At 33.5% G+C, this 21,745-nt stretch overlaps 1 protein-coding gene across 1 annotated transcript in view; it reads left to right on the top strand.

Moving 5' to 3' along the window:
• The window catches only part of TEX11 (testis expressed 11), a 57,874-nt gene extending 43,984 nt beyond the window's left edge, over nt 1-13,890 (top strand). The window contains exons 7-8 of the mRNA XM_032474675.1: nt 10,490-10,544; nt 13,789-13,890. Of these exons, the coding sequence (XP_032330566.1) occupies nt 10,490-10,544; nt 13,789-13,890 (157 nt within the window). The remainder of the gene's footprint in view (nt 1-10,489; nt 10,545-13,788) is intronic.
• Nucleotides 13,891-21,745: the final 7,855 nt, after the last annotated feature.

The following is a 21,745-nucleotide window of genomic DNA, read 5'->3' as shown; positions in this document are numbered from 1 at the left end:
ATTGTTTTAATTTGCATTCCCCTGGTGACATATGATGTGGAGCATCTTTTCATAGGCTTATTTTTACCATCTGTATTACATTTTTGGTGAGGTATCTGTTAAGAACTTTGGCCTATATTTTTTTATTGAGTTGCAGTCAGTTTACAATGTTGTGTCAATTTCTGGTGTACAGCACAGTTTTTCAGTCATATGTGAATATACATATATTTGTTTTCATATTCTTTTTCACTGTGAGCTACTATAAGATCTTGAATATATTTCCCTGTGCTATACAGTGTAAACTTGTTTATCTATTCTATATATACCTGTCAGTATCTATAAATCTCGAACTCCCTGTCTGTCCCTACCCACCCGCCTCCCCCCTGGCAACCACAAGTTTGTATTCTATGTCTGTGAGTCTGTTTCTGTTTTATATTTAAGTTCATTTGTCTTATTTTTTTTTTTTTTGATTCCTCATGTGAGTGATATCATATGGTATTTTTCTTTCTCTTTCTGGCTTACTTCACTCAGAATGACAATTTCCAGGGACATCCATGTTGCTGCAAATGGTGTTTTGTTGTCATTATTATGGCTGAATAGTATTCCATTGTATAAATATACCACTTCTTTATCCAGTCATCTGTTGATGGACATTTAGTTTGTTTCCATGTCTTGGCTATTGTAAATAGTGCTGCTATGAACATTGGGGTGCAGGTGTCTTTTTGAAGTAGGGTTCCTTCTGGATATATGCCCAGGAGCGGGATTGTTGGGTCATATAGTAGGTCTATTCCTAGTCTTTTGAGGAATCTCTATACTGTTTTCCTCAATGGCTGCACCAAACTGCATTCCCACCAACAGTGAAAGAGGGTTCCCTTTTCTCCACAGCCTCTCCAGCATTTGTCACTTGTGGATTTTTGAATGATGGCCATTCTGACTGGTGTGAGGTGATACCTCATTGTAGTTTTGATTTGCATTTCTCTGATAATTAGTAATATTGAGCATTTTTTTTCATATTCCTATTGGTCATTCGTATGTGTTCATTGGTCCTGGACTTTTATTTGTAGGGAGTTTTTTTTATTGCTAATTCAATTTCATTTCTAGTGATCAGTTTGTTCAAGTGGTCAATTTCTTCTTGATTCAGTCTTGGTGGACTGTATGTTTCCAGAAACTTGTCCATTTTTTCTAGGTTATCCATTTTGTTTCCATATAGTTGTTTATAGTATTCTCATATGCTATTTTATATTTCTGTGGTATTGGTTGTAATTTCTCCATTTTTCCTTTCGTATTTTGTTTATTTGTGCTCTCTCTTTTCTATTCTTCGTGAACTTGGCCAGAGGTTTGTCAATTTTGTTTACTCTTTCAAAAAAAATCAGCTCTTGGTTTGATTGATTTTTCTACTTTGTCCCATTGTAAAGTTGGGTTGTTTGTTTCCTTATTGTTGAATTTTAAGAGTCTTTGTATGTTTTTGCTATCAGTCTTTTATCAGATATGTCCTTTGCAAATATTTTCTCCAAGTCTGTAACTTGCCTTCTAAATCCTTTGATGTTGTCTTTCATAAAGCAGAAATTTTAAATTTTTAGTGAAGTTGAGCTTATCAGTGATTTCTTTCACGGATTGTGTCTTTGGTGTTGTATTTAAAGAGGCATCACCATACCCATGGTAATGTATGTTTTCTCTTGTTATCTTCTAGTAGTTTTATAGTTTTGCACTTTACATTTAGGTTTGTGATGCATTTTGAGTTAATTTTTTAATATTTGTGAAAGATGTAAGATCTGTATCTATTCATTTTTTTGGTATGTGTGGATGTCCATTTGTTCCAGCACCACTTGTTGAATAGAATAACTTCTTTGTTGTATCACCTATGCTCCTTTGTCAAAGATCAGGTGACTGTATTTATGGTGGGCTCTCTATTCTGTTCCACTAATTTATTTGTCTTTTCTTTTGACAATGTTTTGATTTCTGTAATAAGGCACTGTCTTGATAATTGTAGCTTTATAGTAAGTCTTCAAGTCAATTAGCAGCAGCCCTCCATCTTTTCCTTCAATATTGTGTTTGCTCTTTGGTCTTTTGCCTCTTCATAGAAACTTTAGAATCATTTTGTCATTATCTATAATGTAACTTGTTGGGATTTTATTAGATCTATAGATCAAGTTGGGAAGAACTGACATTTTGAAAATATTTTTTCCTACCCATGAACATGGAATATTTCTCAATTTATTTAGTTTTCCTTTGATTTCATTCATTAGAGTTTTATAGTTTTCCTCACACATATTTTATACATAGTTTCCTCACTCATAGTTTTCCTTATACATATTTTGTTAGAGTCATATCTAAGTATTTCAGTTTTGGGATGCTAATGTACATAGTATTTTCATTTTAACTTCAAATTCCATGGGTTCATTACTGGTATATAGGATAGCTATTGACTTTTGAATACTGTGTCCTGAAATCTTTGCTATAATCAGTTATTACTTCCAGGAGCTTTTTTGTTGATTCTTTCTGTTGTTTGTTGATTTTCTATGTAGATGATCATGTAATTTGTGAACAAAGATAGTTTTGTATCTTCTTTCTCTGTGTGCATACCTTGATTTCCCATTTTTGCCTTACTGCATTAGCAAAGACTTCCAACATGAGGTTGCAAAGGAGTTGTGAGAGGGGACATCATTCTGCTCTTATTCCTGAATTACTGGAAAATATTTGGGTTTCTCACCGTTAAGTATGATGTTAGCTGAATGTTATTTGTAGATAGTCTTTGTTAATTTGAGAGAGTTCCTCTCTGTTACTAGTTTAATGAAAGTTTTTTTTTTTTTTTTGGTGGGGAAAGTTTTTTATTTTTTAATCATGAGCAGGTGTTGGAATTTTTCAAATGCTTTTTCTACATTTATTGATATGACCATGAGATTTTTCTTTTTCAGTCTATTAATGTGATGGATTATATTAATTGACTTTTGAATGTTGAACCCTCCTTGCATGTCTGGGATAAATAAATCCCACTTTGTCGTGATATATAATTTTTTGAAATTCCTTTTTGGATTCAGTTTGCTAATATTTTATTTAGGAATTTGTATCTATGTTCATGAAAGATATTGGTCCATACATTTTCTTTTAATGTCTGTCTTATTTGGGTATTAGGGTAATGCTGGCCTCGTAGAATGAGTTAGGAAGTTTTCCTTATGTGTCTGTCCTCTAAAAGAGATTATAGGGAATTTATATAATTTCATCCATAAATGTTTACCAAACATTCCAAAAAACTACTAGAACCCATTAATGAATTCAGAAAAGTTGTAAGATACAAAACTAACATACAGAAGTCTGTTGAATTTTTATACACTGACAATGAACTCTCAGAAGGAGAAATTAAGAAAATAATCCCATTTACAATAACATCAAAAAGAATAAGATATCTAGGAATAAATCTAAGGAAGTAAAAGATATATATATATTTCTAAACTTCTTTTGTTATTTAGAAATATGATTCTTTTACTAATACAAATATATTGTATTATTTCTGAACTTCTAAATTTGTTATATGAGGGAATATTACTCAGCCTTAAAAAAGAATGAAATATTGCCATTTGCAACAACATGGATGGATCTAGAGTATTATGCTAAGTGAAATAAGAAATTTTTTTCTGTTTCTTTCATTTTGTATCCATACGAGATGATGGATGCTCCCTAAATTTATTGTGATAATCATTTCATGATGTATGTAGTGAAATAATTATGCTGTGTACCTTAAACTTATACAGTGCTATATGTCAGATATATCTCAACAAAGCTTAAAGAAAAAATGGTTGATAGAATTTAGCAGTGAACCCATCTGTGCCTGGTACTTTCTAATTTGGAAGGTTATTAATTTTTTATTCAATTTCTTTAATAGATATAGGTCTGTTCAGACTATTTCTTTTCACATGACTTTTGTCTGCTTGTGTCTTTCAAGGAATTGGTTCATTTAATCTAGGTTATCAAATTTGTTAGCATGGAGTTGTTCATAATATTCCTTTTATTACTTTTTACATTTTTGTGGGGTCTATAGTGATAACCCCTGTTTCATTTCCAGTACTAATATTTTGTGTCCTCTCTCTTTTTTTCTTAGCCTGGTTAACAGGCTTATTAATTTTATGAGTTGTTTCAAATAACAGATTTTGGCTTCATTTATTTTCTCTATTGATTTCCTATTTTTAATTTCATTGATTTCTGCTTGCTTTGGATTTAATTTCCTCTTTTTTCTAGTTACTTAAGTTAGAAACTTAGATTATTGATTTTAGATGTGTGCTCTTTTCTAATATATGCATTGAATGCTATAAATTTCCCTCTAAGTGCTGCTTTTGCTGCATCCCACACATTTAGATAAGTTGTGTTTTCATTTTCATTTAGTTTAAAGTATTCAAAAATTTATGCTGAATTTCTCCTTTGACCCATGTGTTATTTAGAGTAGTGTTTAATCTCTACATATTTTTGAATTTTCCAGTTATCTTTTCATTATTGTAGTCTGACAGCAGATATTATATAATTTTCAAACTTCTAAATTTGTTGAAGTATATTTTTGTGGCTCAGAATGTGGTCTGTGTTGGTGAACATTCCATATGAATTTGATAAGAATGGATCTAGCAGTCTATATATTTCAATTATATCCAGTTGATTGATGGTATTATTGAATTCAACTATGTTCTTACTGATTTTGTGCCTACTCTATCTATCCATTTCTGAAAGAGGGATGTTGGGGTCTTCAGTAATAATAGTAGATTCATTTATTTCTCCTTGCTATTCTGTCAGTTTTTGCCTCACATGGTTTGATGCTGTGTTGTTATGCTTATACATGTTAAGATTTGTTGTAGGTTCTTGGAGAATTGACCCCTTAATCATTATGCAATACCCTTCTTTATCCCTGAAAATCTTCCTTGCATTGAAATGTGCTCTATCTGAAATTCATATATCTACTCTTTCTTTCCTGGGATTGTGTTAGCATGGTTTATTTTTCTCCATCCATTTACTTTTAATCTCTCTATGTGTCTTTATATTTAAAGTGGGTTTCTTGTATGCAATATATAGTTCAGGCATTAAAAAAATCTATTCTGACAATCTCTGTCTTTTAATTGATACACTTAGACGATTGAAATTCAAAATGATGATAGATATGGTGAGATTAATGGCTACCGTATTTGTTGCTGCTTTCTAGTTGTTCTTGTTATTTTTTCCCATTGTTGTCTTCTACTTTTCTTCTGCCTTTTGTGGTTTTAGTTGAGTATTTTGTATAATTCCATTTTCTCTCCTTTCTTAGCATATAGGTTATGCTTCGTTTTTAAACTTTTTGAAAATCACTGCCCTAGAGTTTGCAGTATGCAATTATAGCTAATCCAAGTCCACTTTCAAATAACACTATACCACTTCATGAGTAGTTTGAGTACCTTATAATGTGAAAATTCCTCCCTCCACCCCTTGTATCATTGCTGTCTTTTATTTCACTTTACTCTAAACATATATATGTAATGTATGTGATATACAGAAAGTATGTAAATATCCGCACATTACTGAACACATTGTTGCTGTTATTATTTTGAACAAACTGTTACCTGTTAGATCAGTTAAGAGCAAGAAAAGTAAGTTTTTATTTACTTTCACTTATTCCTTCTTCAGTGCTCTTACCTTGTGTACATCCAAGTTTATGACCTATATTATTTTTCTTCTCTCTAAAGAACTTTTACCATTTCTTGCAAGACTAGTCTGTTGGCAACAAATTTCCTCAATTTTTGCTTGTCTGAGAAAGTCTTTATTTCAGTTTTACTTTTGAATGATATTATCACAGGGTACAGAATTCTAGGTTGGTACTGTTTTTCTCTTAATACTTAAAATATTTCACTCCACTCTCTTCTTGCTTGGATGGCTTCTGAGAAGTTGGATATAATTCCTATCTGTACATCTTTTTAGATAAGGTGGTTTTTTTTCCCTCTGGCTTTTTTTAGGGTTTTTCCTTTATCTTTGATTTTCTGTGATTTGGAAATTATATGCCTAGATGTACGGTTTTCTTTTTTTTAATTTGTATTTAACCTGCTTGGTGTTCTCTGAGCTTCCTGGGTCTGTGGTTTGATATTGGACATTAATTTGGGGGAAATTCTCAGTCATTATTTTTGCAAATATGTCCTCTGTTCCTTTCTTTTTTCTTCTGGTATTCCCATTACACTTACATTACACCTTTCGCTGATGTCCCACAGTCCTTTGACAATTCTGTCTTGTTTTTTTTTAATCTTTGTTCTCATTGCTTTTTCTGTTTACAAGGATTCTCTAGCTCATAGATTCTTTCTTCAGCCATGTTAAGTTTATTAAAAAGTCTATTAAAGTCAATCTACATGTTTGTTATAGTGTTTTTTTATCTCTAGCATTTCTTTTTGGTTCTTTCATAGGCTTTCCAGCTCTCTGCTTACATTGCCCATCTGTCTACTTCATCCATTAGAGTCCTTAGCATATTAATTATAGTTATTTTAAATTCCTGGCCTGATAATTCTAACATCACTGCCATGTCTAGTTCTGACGCTTACTCTGTCTCTTCAAATTGTGTTTTTTACTTTTTGGTATACCTTGTAATTTTTTCTTGGTAACTGGACATGATATACTTGGTAAAAGGAACTGCTATAAATAGGCCTTTAGTAATGTGATGGCTAGGTGTGGGGAGAGGGAAACAATTCTATAGTCCTATGATTAGTTTTCAGTCTTTTGATGAGCCTATGCCTCTGAACTGTGAACTTCACACATGATTCTCAGATTTTTCCTCCACTCTTTGGAGGGTACAGAATGGCTCGAGTAGGCTAGGGTTGAGTATTTCTCTTCCCCAGGTTGGTTAGGCTCCGATAATTCCCCAGGAGGTTAGACTCTGTTTCACTAGTTTCCCCTGAGAGCAGGCCTTGTTAAGAAGAGCAGAGTGCTCTGGGCTATTTCAAAATGGTTCCTTTTCACCTCCTCCTGCCAAAGCCTAAGGGGATTTTTCTCTAATATTGTTACCTGAAAACTGGGTTCACCTCTTGTTGTTGTTGAGCCAAAAGACATAGCCAAGCCAAAGATCAGGAGAAGGAAGGATTCATTATTACTTGTAGCAAGTGAAGAGAACATTGGGATCTTTCTCAAAGCAGTGTCTCCTCGAACAGCAAAATTGAGGAAGTTTTAAATTAAGCGTATCTGCATATTCATTTTTAAATTTTTTATTGAAGTATAGTCAGTTATAATGTGTCAGTTTCTGGTGTACAGCATAATGTCCCAGTCATGCATATATAGACATATATTTGTTTTCATATTTGTTTTCATTAAAGGTTATTACAAGATACTGAGTATAGTTCCCTGTGCTATACAGAAGAAATTTGTTTTTTGCATATTCATGAAGGGGCTTGAGCAGAGGAGATTTCAGGGTAGAATTGGGGCAAAGGTGTACAGAGTCTAGGCTTTAGTTGATTGAAGTCAGGAGGGTCAGCATCATCATTCTATCTTCCACCTGGGTAGGGGCCTTAATTCTTGCAGAGCTCAAAGATACATTATTATGTATATCTCTTGCAGAACTAGGACTCTGCTTTATCACTGCACTATTAGTTGACTGCCTTTTCTCTGTTCCTGCATTCCTTTGTTCCTGTTAGATCGTGGATTATTGAGACCTGTTCAAAGGCAAGCTTTCTAGCGAGGCTTAGATCACAAAATGCCTTAGACCAAGCTGGCTTCTCTCATGTCAAGAAAGTCATTCCTGGTTCTCTTTCTCTGGAGAACCCCTAACCTGTCTGTTTATAATATTTACTGTGGGAATCTAGTTGAGCTCGTGGAGACAAATCTGACAGTCTTATGGGTAGCCTCCCATAACTGTTTCTCCTTGCAGTTTTAACTTTCAGACTTGTCCACACTGAGCCTCCAGCAGTCTGTCAACTGCAGTTCTCAATTTCCTGCCCTGGCGCTGGTTTCCTCGGCAGGTTTTACTTGTGAGTCTCTTTTGTGATAAGCCACAACTCCGTGTATTTGCCTGTCTCTCCAATCTTGGGGGCAGTGATTTTCCTTGTGTCCTCCCCTCGCTTGTGGATCCAAGAGGAGTTGTTTATTTGTAAAAGTCTTTTCGGTTTCTCACTTGTTAGGACGAAGTAGTGACTTCCAAGCTCCTTACATGTGGAACCAAAAACTGGAAGTGTGATTTGATTTTTAAGCTTGGGTTCCTTACCATCACCCCTTTATCAGAGTTGCTTAATTTTCAGTCAGTGTTTGGTTAGAGGTCCTGCTTAAGCCCCTTGACCCATTCAAGCTCAAGGCTCTTTGCTGATGGATCTGTGTATGCCTTGAGGAATGCTTTCTAGCTGCATATTTACCTCTGATTGTTCCTGAGTGGTTGTAGCCTAGATACATGCATAGCCCTCTGTATCCTCAGGGATGAGTGTGACCCTAGGATTGTTCTTCTTGACTGTCTCTTTTCCTGGTTCTCTGTGTTAAACTTCTGGCTGGTTGGCTATTTCACTTGTTGTTACTGTTATCTGTTGTTAAGTTTACCTTGGAGCTACCAGCCCCCTCTTAATTGTTCAGCACCAAGATCTCCATTGTTAATGACTGTGTCCTTAGGCAGGAACCTCTCCTTGCTCTGTTCCAAATAAAGTTAATTCTCTTAGGCAGAAATGCTGAGCTCTTCCTCTTTATTGCCTGCTTCTCTGCTTGGGCAGAAGCTCTGTGCCACACTGCTGGAGTTGAGGCAGGAGCAAGGCAGCTACTCTTGCAGTGATACCCCTACTATATGAGTGGATGATGTGGAGATGGTAGCTCCTAAGCCCCACCATGCTCTTCTGGCTTGGAACCTCTCTGCTCAATGAGCCAGCCTGGGTGAAGGCCATCAAGGTCCCAATATTCTTAAGCTGTTACACCTAGGGTAGAGCCCTTACCCTGGGAGTGAAAACTGAGTGCCTACCCAGAATAGTACTTCTGCAACACAGACTTGGGCAGGATGAGAGGCTGGCAGCCTGCCTCTTCCAGGGTGCAACCATAGCCTAGGAGTCTGGGACCTGGAGGGAGAGGGCATCCCATTTTTTTTTAATTGAAGTATAATTGACTTACATTATTATATCAGTTTCAGGTGTATAGCATGGTGATTTGATGTTTTTGTACATTACAAAACGATCACCATGATAAGTGTAGTTACCATTTGTCACCATACAAAGTTAATATAATATTGTGGACTATATTTCCTTTGCTGTACATTACATCTCTTATTTGTTTTATAACTGGAAGTTTATACCTCTTGATTTCCATCACCTATTTCACTCATCTCCCCACTCAACTCTCGAATTCCCATTTTCTTGACAGCACTCATCTGGAGTAGCTTCTATCACATGGAGCTAGTATGAATAGGAGTGGGTCATGGCTCAAATGCCACAGACTCTCACTGTTCTTACTGAGATTCACTTTTTTAAATAGATTTTTTTCCATTTGCTGTACGCCCTTAGGACAATTTCCAGAGATCTTAAATGGTTGTTTGTTTTAATGATTTTTCCAGGCAAGTGCTTCTTTCACTGGGGAGAGAGGATCCAAGTCTCCTTAATACCACCACTGCAGAAGTTCCATTTTCATTGATTATTTAAAAAACTGGAAGTAGAAAGTTTAATGTACCAATGGAGACCTCTATGAGATAGGGCTTACAATGAGGCCATTAGAATTTAGGCGAGCATTATATCCTTGTTAGCAAGCTGAAAATTCAGTTTGGTGGTTCTGGGTCATTTAGATTTTTTTTAAAGGAGTATTTCAAAGTGATGCCTTCAATTTAGTCCAGCTTACCAAAATTTTACTGACATCCTTCCTTGGAATACCAATTTTATGGTGAGTGATCTTTGTTTTGCTTTTTAAGTTTTAGGTTTTGAAACCCTGAGGCTCATATTAATACGTTATTTGTGGTTATCAGAATGTCCCATAGATAATATGGTTTGGTAATTAAAGCAGAAAACTGAAAGTGAATTTTCTTTTCTCCCCAAATCCTTGCTCTCATTTTCAATACCAATCTAGGAAATATTAGAAATCACTTAACTGCTAAATTGGTTCATTCAGCTGCAAAATTGAACTAATACTGTGCATCACGAGGGTGTTGTGAAGCTTAATAAATATGCAAAGCATTTATTTCCATGAAAACTCCTGAATTTGTTTTATGTAAAAATATATATTTATATTTCTTACACTTAAAAATGTGCCCATTAAGTAAGAGCTTATACACACATGTAAAATATTTTAATATAGTATATATATACCCAATTGGAAAAGAGCAATAAAATAATTACAATGTTGATTTATTGGATATATATCCTGAGGAATTGTGGTTTTCTAAAGTTAGAAAGTATTTTTTATGCAATTGATTTTTGTGTATTAATTGGCTAATAATCTCATAGTGCAAAATAGAAAAGTTGTAATAAAGTATAATTATTCCATGTCTTCTTAGTAATATGTAATTTTGAAAATATATATAATTTGAAATGAATATGTATACATGTAATTTTTTCCCCTTTTTTAATGATAGCCAAAGCTATGATATTGGGAAGATGGATGAGAGTTCTGTTGAGCCAGAAATGCTGGTAAGGATCATGTTAAATATTATAGAAGTAGGTTGAAGAAACACAGTTCATGTTATTGTAATTAAAATTATAATAGTCTATCCCACCATTTGTGACCAGATTATTTATTAGACACATCATTTCATATCTCAGTGTGTTAGTCTCTATAAAATTGATATACTAATAGAATCTACCCTACAGGTAGATTCTTATACCCATGAGGTAATATATGTAAAGTGCTTAGAATTGTGTTTGGCTATGTAAGTTTTAACTTTTATTACTGCATGTTCAAAAACTCTAGGTTTCCCCTAACCATCCAGTTAGAACATGCTTGGAATGGAAGTTAATTTTAATATTTAATCAAGTAAAATATGATTAAGTAAACAAATCTGATGTAAAACTAATTTAATACATGCCATAGCAAAAAAAATTTTGAATATCTCTGCTTCTTACCATTATTACAGTATATCAATCAATATATCTCCTTAATACCACCATTGCAGAAGTTCCATTTTCATTGATTATTTTAAAAACTAAAAGTAGAAAGTACATATATATTATATATATATAGTACATATATATTATATATATATAGAGAGAGAGAGAGAGAGAGAGAGGGAGAGAGAGAAATCTGGCATGATAGATGGGGAATAAAAAAGAAGTATAAAATGTGGTCTCTACCCTTAAAAAGCTTATGTTTAAAGGATAAAACTAACACAAGTGAATACAATGGAATATTATTCAGCCATGAAAAGGAAAGAAATTCTGACATATGCTATAACATAGATGAACCTTAAGGACGTTATGTTAAGTGAAGTAAGCCATTCACAAAAAGACAAATACTGTATGATTCCACTTCAGTGAGGTATCTTAGGTGGTCAGATTCATAGAGATGGAAAATAGAACAGTGGTTACAGAGGTTTGGAGGGAGGGGAACATGAGGAGTTATTGTTCAATGGGTATAGGGTTTCAATTTTGTCAGATTAAAACAGTTCTGGAGATGTATGGTGGTGATGGTTGCACAACAATGTGAGTGTAATTAATGCTACTGAACCATACACTTAAAAATGGTTAAAATGGTCAATTTTAGATGTATTTTATCACAATTATAAATAATAAAAAATATATTATGATAGTGCCACATAATGGAATATTATATAGCAATGAGAATAAATAAACTACAATAATCATAACAATATGGATGTTCTCTCATATAATGTTGAATAAACAAAGCAAAATACAAAGTAGTACATACTGTATGATTCTGTAAATGTAAATGCCAAAAGTAGGTAGAACTAATATACAGTGTTAGAAGTCAGAATATTGGTTACCCCGATTTTGAATAGTGTCTGAAAAGAGAAATTAGATGAGAATGATGCTGTTAATATTCTATTCCTCGATTTCTGTGTTGTTAACATACATGTGTTAACTTTGTGAAAATTCAGAATTGTACCACTGAGATTTTTGAACTTTTAAAATGTATTTTAATACTTCAATTAAAATTTCAAAAGTGGCTTACATCACTTAACATAATGTCCTTAAAGAATTTGGGAGAAATAAGTGATGAACTGTGTGGTAGTGACCTGAAGTATGTAGAAAGGCATGCAGAAAAGGGGAATATTAATGTTGACTAGAACAGTTGAAGAAGCCTTCTGGTAGGCGATAGGCCTTGAAAAGCAGATGAGGTTCATACAGGTAAAAGGGAGGGAGAAGAGGATACCAGGCAAGGGATCTAGATGAGAAGATGTCTGGAGGAGGAAATGAGGATGGAAGATAGAATTTACACATGATTGAAATCTAATATTCATATTTCAGTGTATGGAGAAGTAAGATCATGAAGTAGTTTTTCTTTCATGCTAGCAATACTTTATTGTGATGTGACATATATACATACATATATATACATATATTAGTAATATGTAATTGAAAAAATATATAATTTGAAATGAATATGTATACATGTAATATGTATACATGTATGTATATATATACTAAATAGCATGAATCGTAAATGTTTACAGCCTGATGAATTTTAATATATCTGTATAGTCTTGTAACTACCACACAGATCAAGATACAGATATTTCCATTACCTGCGAAAGTTCTTTGACCCCTTTCCAGCTAATAGGCATCCCTACCCCCATGATAAAACCACTATTCTGACTTTTATTGCTGTAGATTATTTTTGACTTTTCTTGAACTTTGTATAAATGGAATCATACAATATGTACTGTTTTATGTCTAGCTTCCTTTGCTTAACATTAATAGTTTTGAGATTCATCCATTTTGTTATATCTTTCTGATTATTTGACCCTTTTACTATTATGAAATAGTTACAGTCTTTCTCAGAGATGCCATATTACTCCATCAGAGTCCTCTCGGGGAGTTTATAAGTTGAGAGTTGCTCCACAATAACAATAATGACATTAAGTACATTATCTCCATCTTAGTTTTTAAATTAAGGAACTCAAAGGTATGACACACTTAATGTCATTTCTATAGATTCACAGGGCTGTAATGTGCTTAACTTTTTTTTTTAAGTTAGAAGGCCACCTTTGCGTGGTCCTACTGTCGTCAATATACTTAGAGGCAGAATCTTTATTGAAACAGGCCTTTTTTCCCCAAAATATGAATGTGTAGTTAAATATGTCTGTTCTGACTAGAATTACTCCCCTTATCAATGTAGACCTGGCTGGAGAAACTGACTTAATTCAGTAATATTTACTAATTTTAAAAATTGGTTGAGTTGGGAGAAATCTCTATAGGAAAGTATATCTATTACTACTGAAATGGTGGTGTATGTGCCCTTGATACAATTGATTAGTCTCAACAAGGCTATAAAGCCTTTGAGAGAGGGATTATGTCTTTCTATTTCTTTCTTTTAATGGAAACCTAATACAATGCTACCTGTACAGTAGGTGGCAAGATGATTATATTAAATATTGCTGTGCCTTAATTTCCTTATTTTTAAAGTGGAGATGATAAAGTACTTTAACACTAAAACACTGTTAAGAAAATAATTATATTAACAGAATTATATTAAAGTTAAATAAGCTATTACTATAAAGTTCTTAGACTGTATTTGATGTGGGTAACATAATGATGAGGCATATCCCAAGACTACGTGGTTGCTTAAGGAAATGTTATTTTATAATGATGACTTATGTTTGAGAAATGCCTGTCACTGTGTGAGTGCTAGTCAGCTGTTGTATTGCAGTTTAACCCTCAGCTGTGTTTTTTTTTTTTTCTCTATTTTTAATTATAGGCTAAAGTTCTACGGTTATTAGCCACTACTTATTTGGATTGGGACGACAGAGAATATTATGATAAGGCTATCAGTGCTGTAAACCTAGCAAACAAGGTATAAGAAGTTTTACTTTTGAATATTAGCTTAATGAATTTTTAAAGCTTTGATTCACATTTTGAAGTGCAGTTTAGACATTTGCTCCAGTACTCCTATTTTTTTAAATAACGGATTATTACAATCTCTTCTGCAGTGCAGAAAGGAAAAATGAAGTATACATCTTTGACAATAGATATTTTTGAAAAAAATTTTGTTCTGCACAAAACAGAAAGAGTTCTCTGCTGTGAGTTTTTAGGATAAAGAAGGAAATGATATTTGGCAGATAATGGGATTTAGTTTAAAAAACAACATCAGTGGTTCACTTTCAGATAATGCTCATACATACATACCTACATACCTATATACCTACATATGTACATACAAACTTCTATACTGCTGGACAAGAAACATTGAGAAGCTAATGACTTTTAAAAAGAGATTCAGTTAGAATCACTGTGTTTTACTCAATAAGGCAATTAAATAGACTGATATATCGTTAAAAGATTTTTTTCAACAAGGTGGGAAGCATGGACATGAACAGTTCAATTAATCAGAATATTAAATTGCCCAAAGAGACTATTTTCTTGAATTATATTTTCCTGAAATTTATATCATATGGATGGGGTTATTTAATGCAAAAACTTCTTTAATATAAAATTTTTAAATTAAAAATATTAATATACATGAACATTTTAAAAAGTTGCAACCTTTTTTTTTTTGCATTTGCCAAAATGCCAGTCCAAATGAAAAACAGGGTCCAAGACAACTGAGGAGGTTGCATATTAGCTGTGTGGCTTCTTGTCAGCATGTCTCTTTGTTCACTGGATGCAGAAGTTGCAGTTTTTATAACAATAATTGCTCATTTGCATTGCTCTTGACATATGACATTTAATAGCCTAATTATTGATCCTGGATGGAGCTGAATTGGGTTCATTAGGATTTCAGTGGCAATACATACTTTAAAAAGTTTTATTTGTAAATCATTTCAAACTTAGAGAAAAATCGCAAGAATAGGAATAGTTCAGATATTATATATCTGTGTATGTACTTTACCCAGATTCATGGGTTATTACATTTTGTGCATTCTCTCTTGGTCTATATTATTGATGAAATATTATCTATGACATTCATATTATTGAAGGTAATATATGTTGATATATCCTCAATGTAATAATATATATTATATACCCTCAGTAATGAATTTTATAGCATTTTTTTCTCTCCAATATAAGATTAGTCTAGGATCAGGTATTACATTTATGTGACGTCTCTTTGTCTCCTGTAATCTGGAACATTTCTGTAGCCTTTCTTTGACTTTTGTGTCATTGATATTTTGGAAGAATACAGTAGTTCCTCACCTTGTTCTAAATGAAAATTCCTCACTTGAAGCTTATCTGATGCTTCCTCATGATGAGACTCAAGTTATGCATTTGTGACTGGAATAAAAGTGATATTGTGTCCCTTCTAAGGGCATCATATTTGTAGGCCCATGATGTCCATCTGCTTAACATTGGTAATGTTAATATTGATCACCTGTTCAAAAGTGTTAACCTAACATCTTCACTGCATGTTAACCATTTTTCCCTTGCAACAAATAAACACTTTAAAATTATGCATATACTCTGCTTCTCATTAAAATTTTCCTTAAGAATTAGTGTTCTTGCCTGAACCAATATTAATTATAATGGCTGCCAAATGATCATTTTCTAACTTTAGCACTCCCTTTGCATTTACCACTTGGCACTCAGCATTCTACTGTAAGCAAGAACTCTCCCTTCACCCATTTATTTAATATTTATTTATTTATTGACTTATCAGTATGGATTTGTATATTCCTATTTTTCCATTGAGATAATTCATTACTCTTAATTACCTTTAAACAGTTTTATTGAGGTATAATTAACATACAATAAACTGCCCCTATTAATGGGTTTTGACATATGTATATGTCTATGAAACAGTCACCACAATCAGGATAGTGAATATATACATCATTCCTTGAAGTTTCTTCATGCCATTTTTTCACCCCTCTTTCCCTGTCTTTCCTAGGTAACAACTGATCTGCTTTCATAGACTAGTTTGCATTTTCTAGAGGTTTATACAAATAGAATCATAGAGAATGTACTCTAGTTTTGTATGGCTTCTTGCATTTAGCATTCAGCATAATTATTCTGAGATTCATTCATACTGTATGTGTGAATAGTTTATTCCCATTGTTGAGTAATATGTTATTGTCTGGATATACCACATTTGCTTTTAAATCTACCTTATCTTTAATTAATATAGTTACTTTAACTTTCTTTTGAATAGTGTTAACGTGGTGTATCCCATTCTATGTTTTTCCTATTTCTGTCTTTATGTTTAAAGCGCATCTCTCGTAAGCTGCACATAGTTGGGTCTTGATTTTTAAATCCAATCTGACAGTCTCTGCTTTTTAATTAGGGTGTTTAGAATATTTACATTTGATAGGATTATTGATACAGTTAAGTTTAAGTCTATTACCTTGTTATTTTCTGTTTTGCCAGAATGTTCTTTATTCCCCTTTTCTTCTTTTTTTTCCTGCCTTCTTTTGGATTATTTGTTTTTTCAAAATAATTTGGGTCCAATGTAATTTTTATTCCACCCTCTTGAAGAAGTTATACTGAAATATTATGAAAATGTTTGAAAGATTATCTGGAGGAATAAATAGTGAAACTAGCCAGGGAAGTATTGAAAAGGAAGAGTAATCAGAGAGACTTTATCACTTATTATTTGAATAATTTTAAAGATTAAGTTTTATTTCTTTTGTTGGCTTATTAGTTATAACTCTTTGTTTTGTTATTCTTGTGATTTGTTTAGGGCTTATACTATGTATCTTATCTTGGTCTACCTTCACATGTCATAATAGTATACTTCCATATCTCCCAGCCTGACTTTTTTATGCTGTTGTTGTCATGAATTTTCTTTGACGTGTGTTATAAAATCCACAATACCATCTTAATATTTTTGTTTAAATTGTCAATTTTCTTTCAAAAGAGAATAAATAATTAAAAAAACGTATTTATATGTGTGGTTATCATTTCAAGTAATTTTTATTTCTTTGTATACATCCAAATTTCCTTCTGTTATTTTTATTCTGCTTGAAGAACATTGTGTTGCGGTTCTCCAGAGAAACAGAATCAATAAGATATAGATAGATAGATAGATAGACAGAAAGACAGATAGATAGATAGATAGACACGGAGAAGAGGGGAAAAGGAAAGAGAAAAGAGAGATAAAGAGGCTTATAAGGAATTGGCTCATGTAATTATGGAGGCTGCTGAGTCTCAAGATCTGCAGGGTGTGTTGGCAAGATGGAGACTCAGGAGGGCTAATGGTGTGGTTCCAGTCTGAGTCCAAAGTCCTGAGAACCAGGAGAGCCAATCATGTAGTTTCAGTCCAAAGGCTGGCAGGCTTGATACACAAGAAGAGTGAATATCTCAGTTCCAGACTGAAGATGGGGAAAAAGCTGATGTCTAGCTCAACAGCAGTTAGCCAGGAAGAGTTCTCTCTTACTCAGGGGAGGGTTAGCCTTTTTGTTCTGTTCAGGCCTTCAACTCATTGGATGAGGCCTACCCATATTAGTGTAGGCAATCTGCTTAATTCAATCTACTGATTTAAATGTTAATCTCATCCAGAAACACTCTCACAGAAAGACCAGAATGATGTTTGACAAAATATCTGGGTACCCTGTGGAGTCAGGTTGACATATAAAATTAACCATGATAGACATCTTTTAATATTTCTTGTAGTGCTAGTCTATTTGTGATGCCTTATTTCAGCATTTGTTTTTAAATTTTTTTTTTAATTGAGTTATAGTCGGTTTACAGTGCTGTGTCAGTTTCTGGCATACAGCACAATTTTTCAGTCATACATGAATACACATATATTCATTATCATATTCTTTTTCCCTGTGAGCTACCGCAAGATCTTGTATATATTTCCCTGTGCTATAGTGTATAAACTTGTTTATCTATTCTATATATACCTGTCAGTATCTACCAATCTCCCAGTCTGTCCTTTCCCACCCCTTTCCCCTCCGGGTAACCATAAGTTTGTTTTCTATGTCTGTGAGTCTGTTTCTGTTTTATATTTAAGTTCATTTGTCTTCTTCTTCTTTTCTGATTCCACATATGAGTGATATCATATGGTATTTTTCTTTCTCTTTCTGGCTGGCTTCACTCATAATGACATTTCTGCAGGGACATCCATGTTGCTGCAAATGGCATTATGTTGTTGTTTTTTATGGCAGAGTAGTATTCCATTGTATAAATATACCACAACTTCTTTATGCAGTCATCTGTTGATGGACGTCTAGGCTGTTTCCATGTCTTGGCTATTATAAATAGTGCTGAAATGAACACTGGGGTGCAGGTGTCTTTTTGCAGGGTTCTTTTTGGATATATGCACAGGAGTGGTATTACTGGGTCATATGGTAAGTCTATTCCTAGTCTTTTGAGGAATCTCTATACTGTTTTCCTCAATGGCTACACCAAACTGCATTCCCACCAACAGTGAAGGAGGGTTCCCTTTTCTCCACACCCTCTCCAGCATTTGTCAGTTGTGGACTTTTGAATGATGGCCATTCTGACTGGTGTGAGGTGATACCTCATTGTAGTTTTGATTTGCATTTCTCTGATAACTAGTGATATTGAGCATTTTTTTTCATATTCCTATTGGTCATTCGTATGTCTTCTTTGGAGAATTGCTTGTTTAGGTCTTCTGCCCATTTTTGGATTGGATTGTTTGTTTTTTTCTTATTAAGTCATATGAGCTGTTTATATATTCTGGAGATTAAGCCTTTGTCAGTTTCATCTTTTGCAAATATTTTCTCCCATTCCGTAGGTTGTCATTTTGTTTTGCTTATGGTTTCCTTTGCTGTGCAAAAGCTTGTAAGTTTAATGAGGTCCCGTTTGTTTATTTTTGCTTTTATTTCTATTACTTGGGTAGACTGACCTAGGAGAACATTGCTGAGATGTATCTGAGATAATATTTTGCCTATATTTTCTTCTAGGAGGTTTATTGTGTCTTGTCTTATGTTTAGGTCTTTAATCCATTTTGAGTTTATTTTTGTGTATGGTGTAAGGGAGTGTTCTAGCTTCATTGATTTACATGCTGCTGTCCAGTTTTCCCAACACCATTTACTGAAGAGACTGTCTTTATTCCATTGTATGTTCTTGCCTCCTTTGTCAAAGATTAATTGACCAAAAGTTTGTGGGTTCATTTCTGGGCTCTCTGTTCTGTTTCATTGATCTGTATGTTTTTGTACCAGTACCATGCTGTTTTGAATAGTGTAGCTCTGTAGTATAGTCTGAAGTCTGGGAGGGTTATTCCTCTAGCATCATTCTTTGACTTCAGTAATGCTTTGGCAATTCTGGATCTTTTGTAATTCTTTATAAATTTTATTATGATTTGTTCTAGTTCTGTGAAATATGTCCTGGCCAATTTGATAGGGATTGCATTCAATCTGTAGATTGCATTGGGCAGTATGACCATTTTAACAATATTGATTCTTCCAATCCTGGAGCATGGGATATCTTTCTATTTTTTTAAGTCTTCTTTAATTTCCTTAATCAATGTTTTGTAGTTCTCCATGTGTAAGTCTTTCACCTCCTTGGTTAGGTTATTCCTAGGTATTTTATTACTTTGGGTGCTGTTGTAAAAGGAATTGTTTCTTTACCTTTTCCTGTTGGTTCCTCATTAGTGTAAAGAAATGCAACTGATTTTTGCACATTAATCTTGTATCCTGCTACCTTGCTGAATTCTTTTATTAGTTCTAGTAGTTTTTGTGTGGGACTTCTTTTAAGATTTTCTATATATAGTATCATGTCATTTGCATATAGTGACAGTTTTTCCTCTTCTTTTCCAATTTGGATCCGTTTTATTTCTCTCTCTTACCTTATTCCTGTGGCTAGGACTTCCAAGACTATGTTGAATAGGAGTGGTGAGAATGGACAACCTAGTCTTGTCCCAGAATTTAGTGGGAAGGTTTTGAGTTTTTCACCATTGAGGACTATGCTGGCTGTAGGTTTGTCATAAATAGCTTTTATTATGTTGAGATATGTTCCCTCTATACTTTTTTTGGTGAGAGTTTTTATCATAAATGTGTGTTGAATTTTATCAGATGCTTTTTCTGCACCTATTGAGATGATCATGTGGTTTTTGTCCTTTCTTTTGTTGATGTCATGTATTACGTTGATTGATTTGCATATGTTGAACCACCGTTGTATCCCTGAGATGAACCCAACTTGATCATGGTGTATCATCTTTTTTATGTGCTGTTCGATTCTGTTTGCTAATATTTTGTTGAGGATTTTTGCATCTATGTTCATCCGTGATGTTGGTTTGTAATTTAGTTTTTCGGTAGTGTCTGCCTGGTTTTGGTATGAGGGTGATGGTGTCTTCATAGAATGAGTTTGGGAGTACTCCCTCCTTTTCAGTCTTCTAGAAGAGTTTGAGAGGGACCGGTATGAGTTCTTCTTTTTATGTTTGGTAGAATCCCTCAGTGAAACCATCTGGCCCTGGACTTTTGTTTGTAGGGAGGTTTTTAAATGCTAATTCGATTTCATTTCTAGTGATTGGCTTGTTCAAGTATTCAATTTCTTCTTGATTCAGTCTTGTTGGGCTGTATGTTTCCAGAAACTTGTCCATTTCTTCTAGGTTGCCCATTTTGTTTACATATAGTTATTCATAGTATTCTCATGTGGTATTTTGTATTTCTGTGATATTGGTTGTAATTTCTCCATTTTCCTTTCTTATTTTGTTTATCTGTGCTCCCTCTTTTCTCTTCTTTGTGAGTTTGGCCAGAGGTTTGTCAATGTTGTTTACTCTTTCAAAAAACCTGCTTTTGGTTTGATTGATTTTTTTCTATTTTTTTAATCTCTATTTTATTTATTTCCTCCCTGATCTTTATTATTTCCTTCTTTCTGCTGACTTTTGGGGTTTTTTTGCTCTTCTTTTTCTAATTCTTTTAGCTGGTAGGTTAGATTCTTTGAGATTGTTCTCGTTTTTTTAGGAGGGCCTGTGTCACTATAAACTTCCTTCTTAGCAGTGCCTTTGCTGCATCCCATAGATTCTATGTGGTTGTTTATTTCAGCATTTATATTTTTGAAAATGTCTTTATTTCACATTATTATTTTTTTAATTATTACTATTTTATTTAGATATAATTGATGTTAGTTTCAGGTTTACAACATAATGATTTGATATTTGTATATATTGTGAAATGATCAGCACAAGTCTAGTTAACATTTATCACCATACATTGTTATAAAATTTTTTCCTGTGATGAAAACTTTTTTTTTCCTTTCTTTTTCTTTGTTTTTAATTGAAGTATAATCAGTTTACAATGTTGCATCAATTTCTGGTGTACAGTCTAATGTTTCAGTCATATATATATATAATACACACACACACACACATTCTTTTTCATAGTCTTTTTCATTATAGGTTACAAGATATTGAATATAGTTCCCCGTGCTATACAGTAGAATCTTATTGTTTATCTATTTTATATATAGTAGCTAGTATCTAGAAATCTCGAACTCCCAGTTTATCCCTTCCCACCCCCTTTCCCATCCCTGGTAACCATAAGTTTATTTTTTATGTCTGTGAGTCTGTATCTGTTTTGTAAATAAGTTTGTCTTTTTTTTTAGATTCCACATATAAATGATATCATATGGTATTTTTCTTTCTCTTTCTGGCTTACTTCACTTAGAATAACAATCTCCGGTCCATCCATGTTGCTGCAAATGGCATTATTTTATCCTTTTCTATGGATGAGTAGTATTCCATTGTATAAATATACCACAACTTTTTATCCAGTCCTCTGTTGATGGATATTTAGCTTGTTTCCATGTCT

Source organism: Camelus ferus, chromosome X (genome assembly GCF_009834535.1).
Source record: "Camelus ferus isolate YT-003-E chromosome X, BCGSAC_Cfer_1.0, whole genome shotgun sequence".
In the NCBI taxonomy this organism is placed as follows: domain Eukaryota; kingdom Metazoa; phylum Chordata; class Mammalia; order Artiodactyla; family Camelidae; genus Camelus; species Camelus ferus.
Note: the sequence above shows the minus strand (reverse complement) of the source record. Positions and strands in the feature narration are given on the sequence as shown.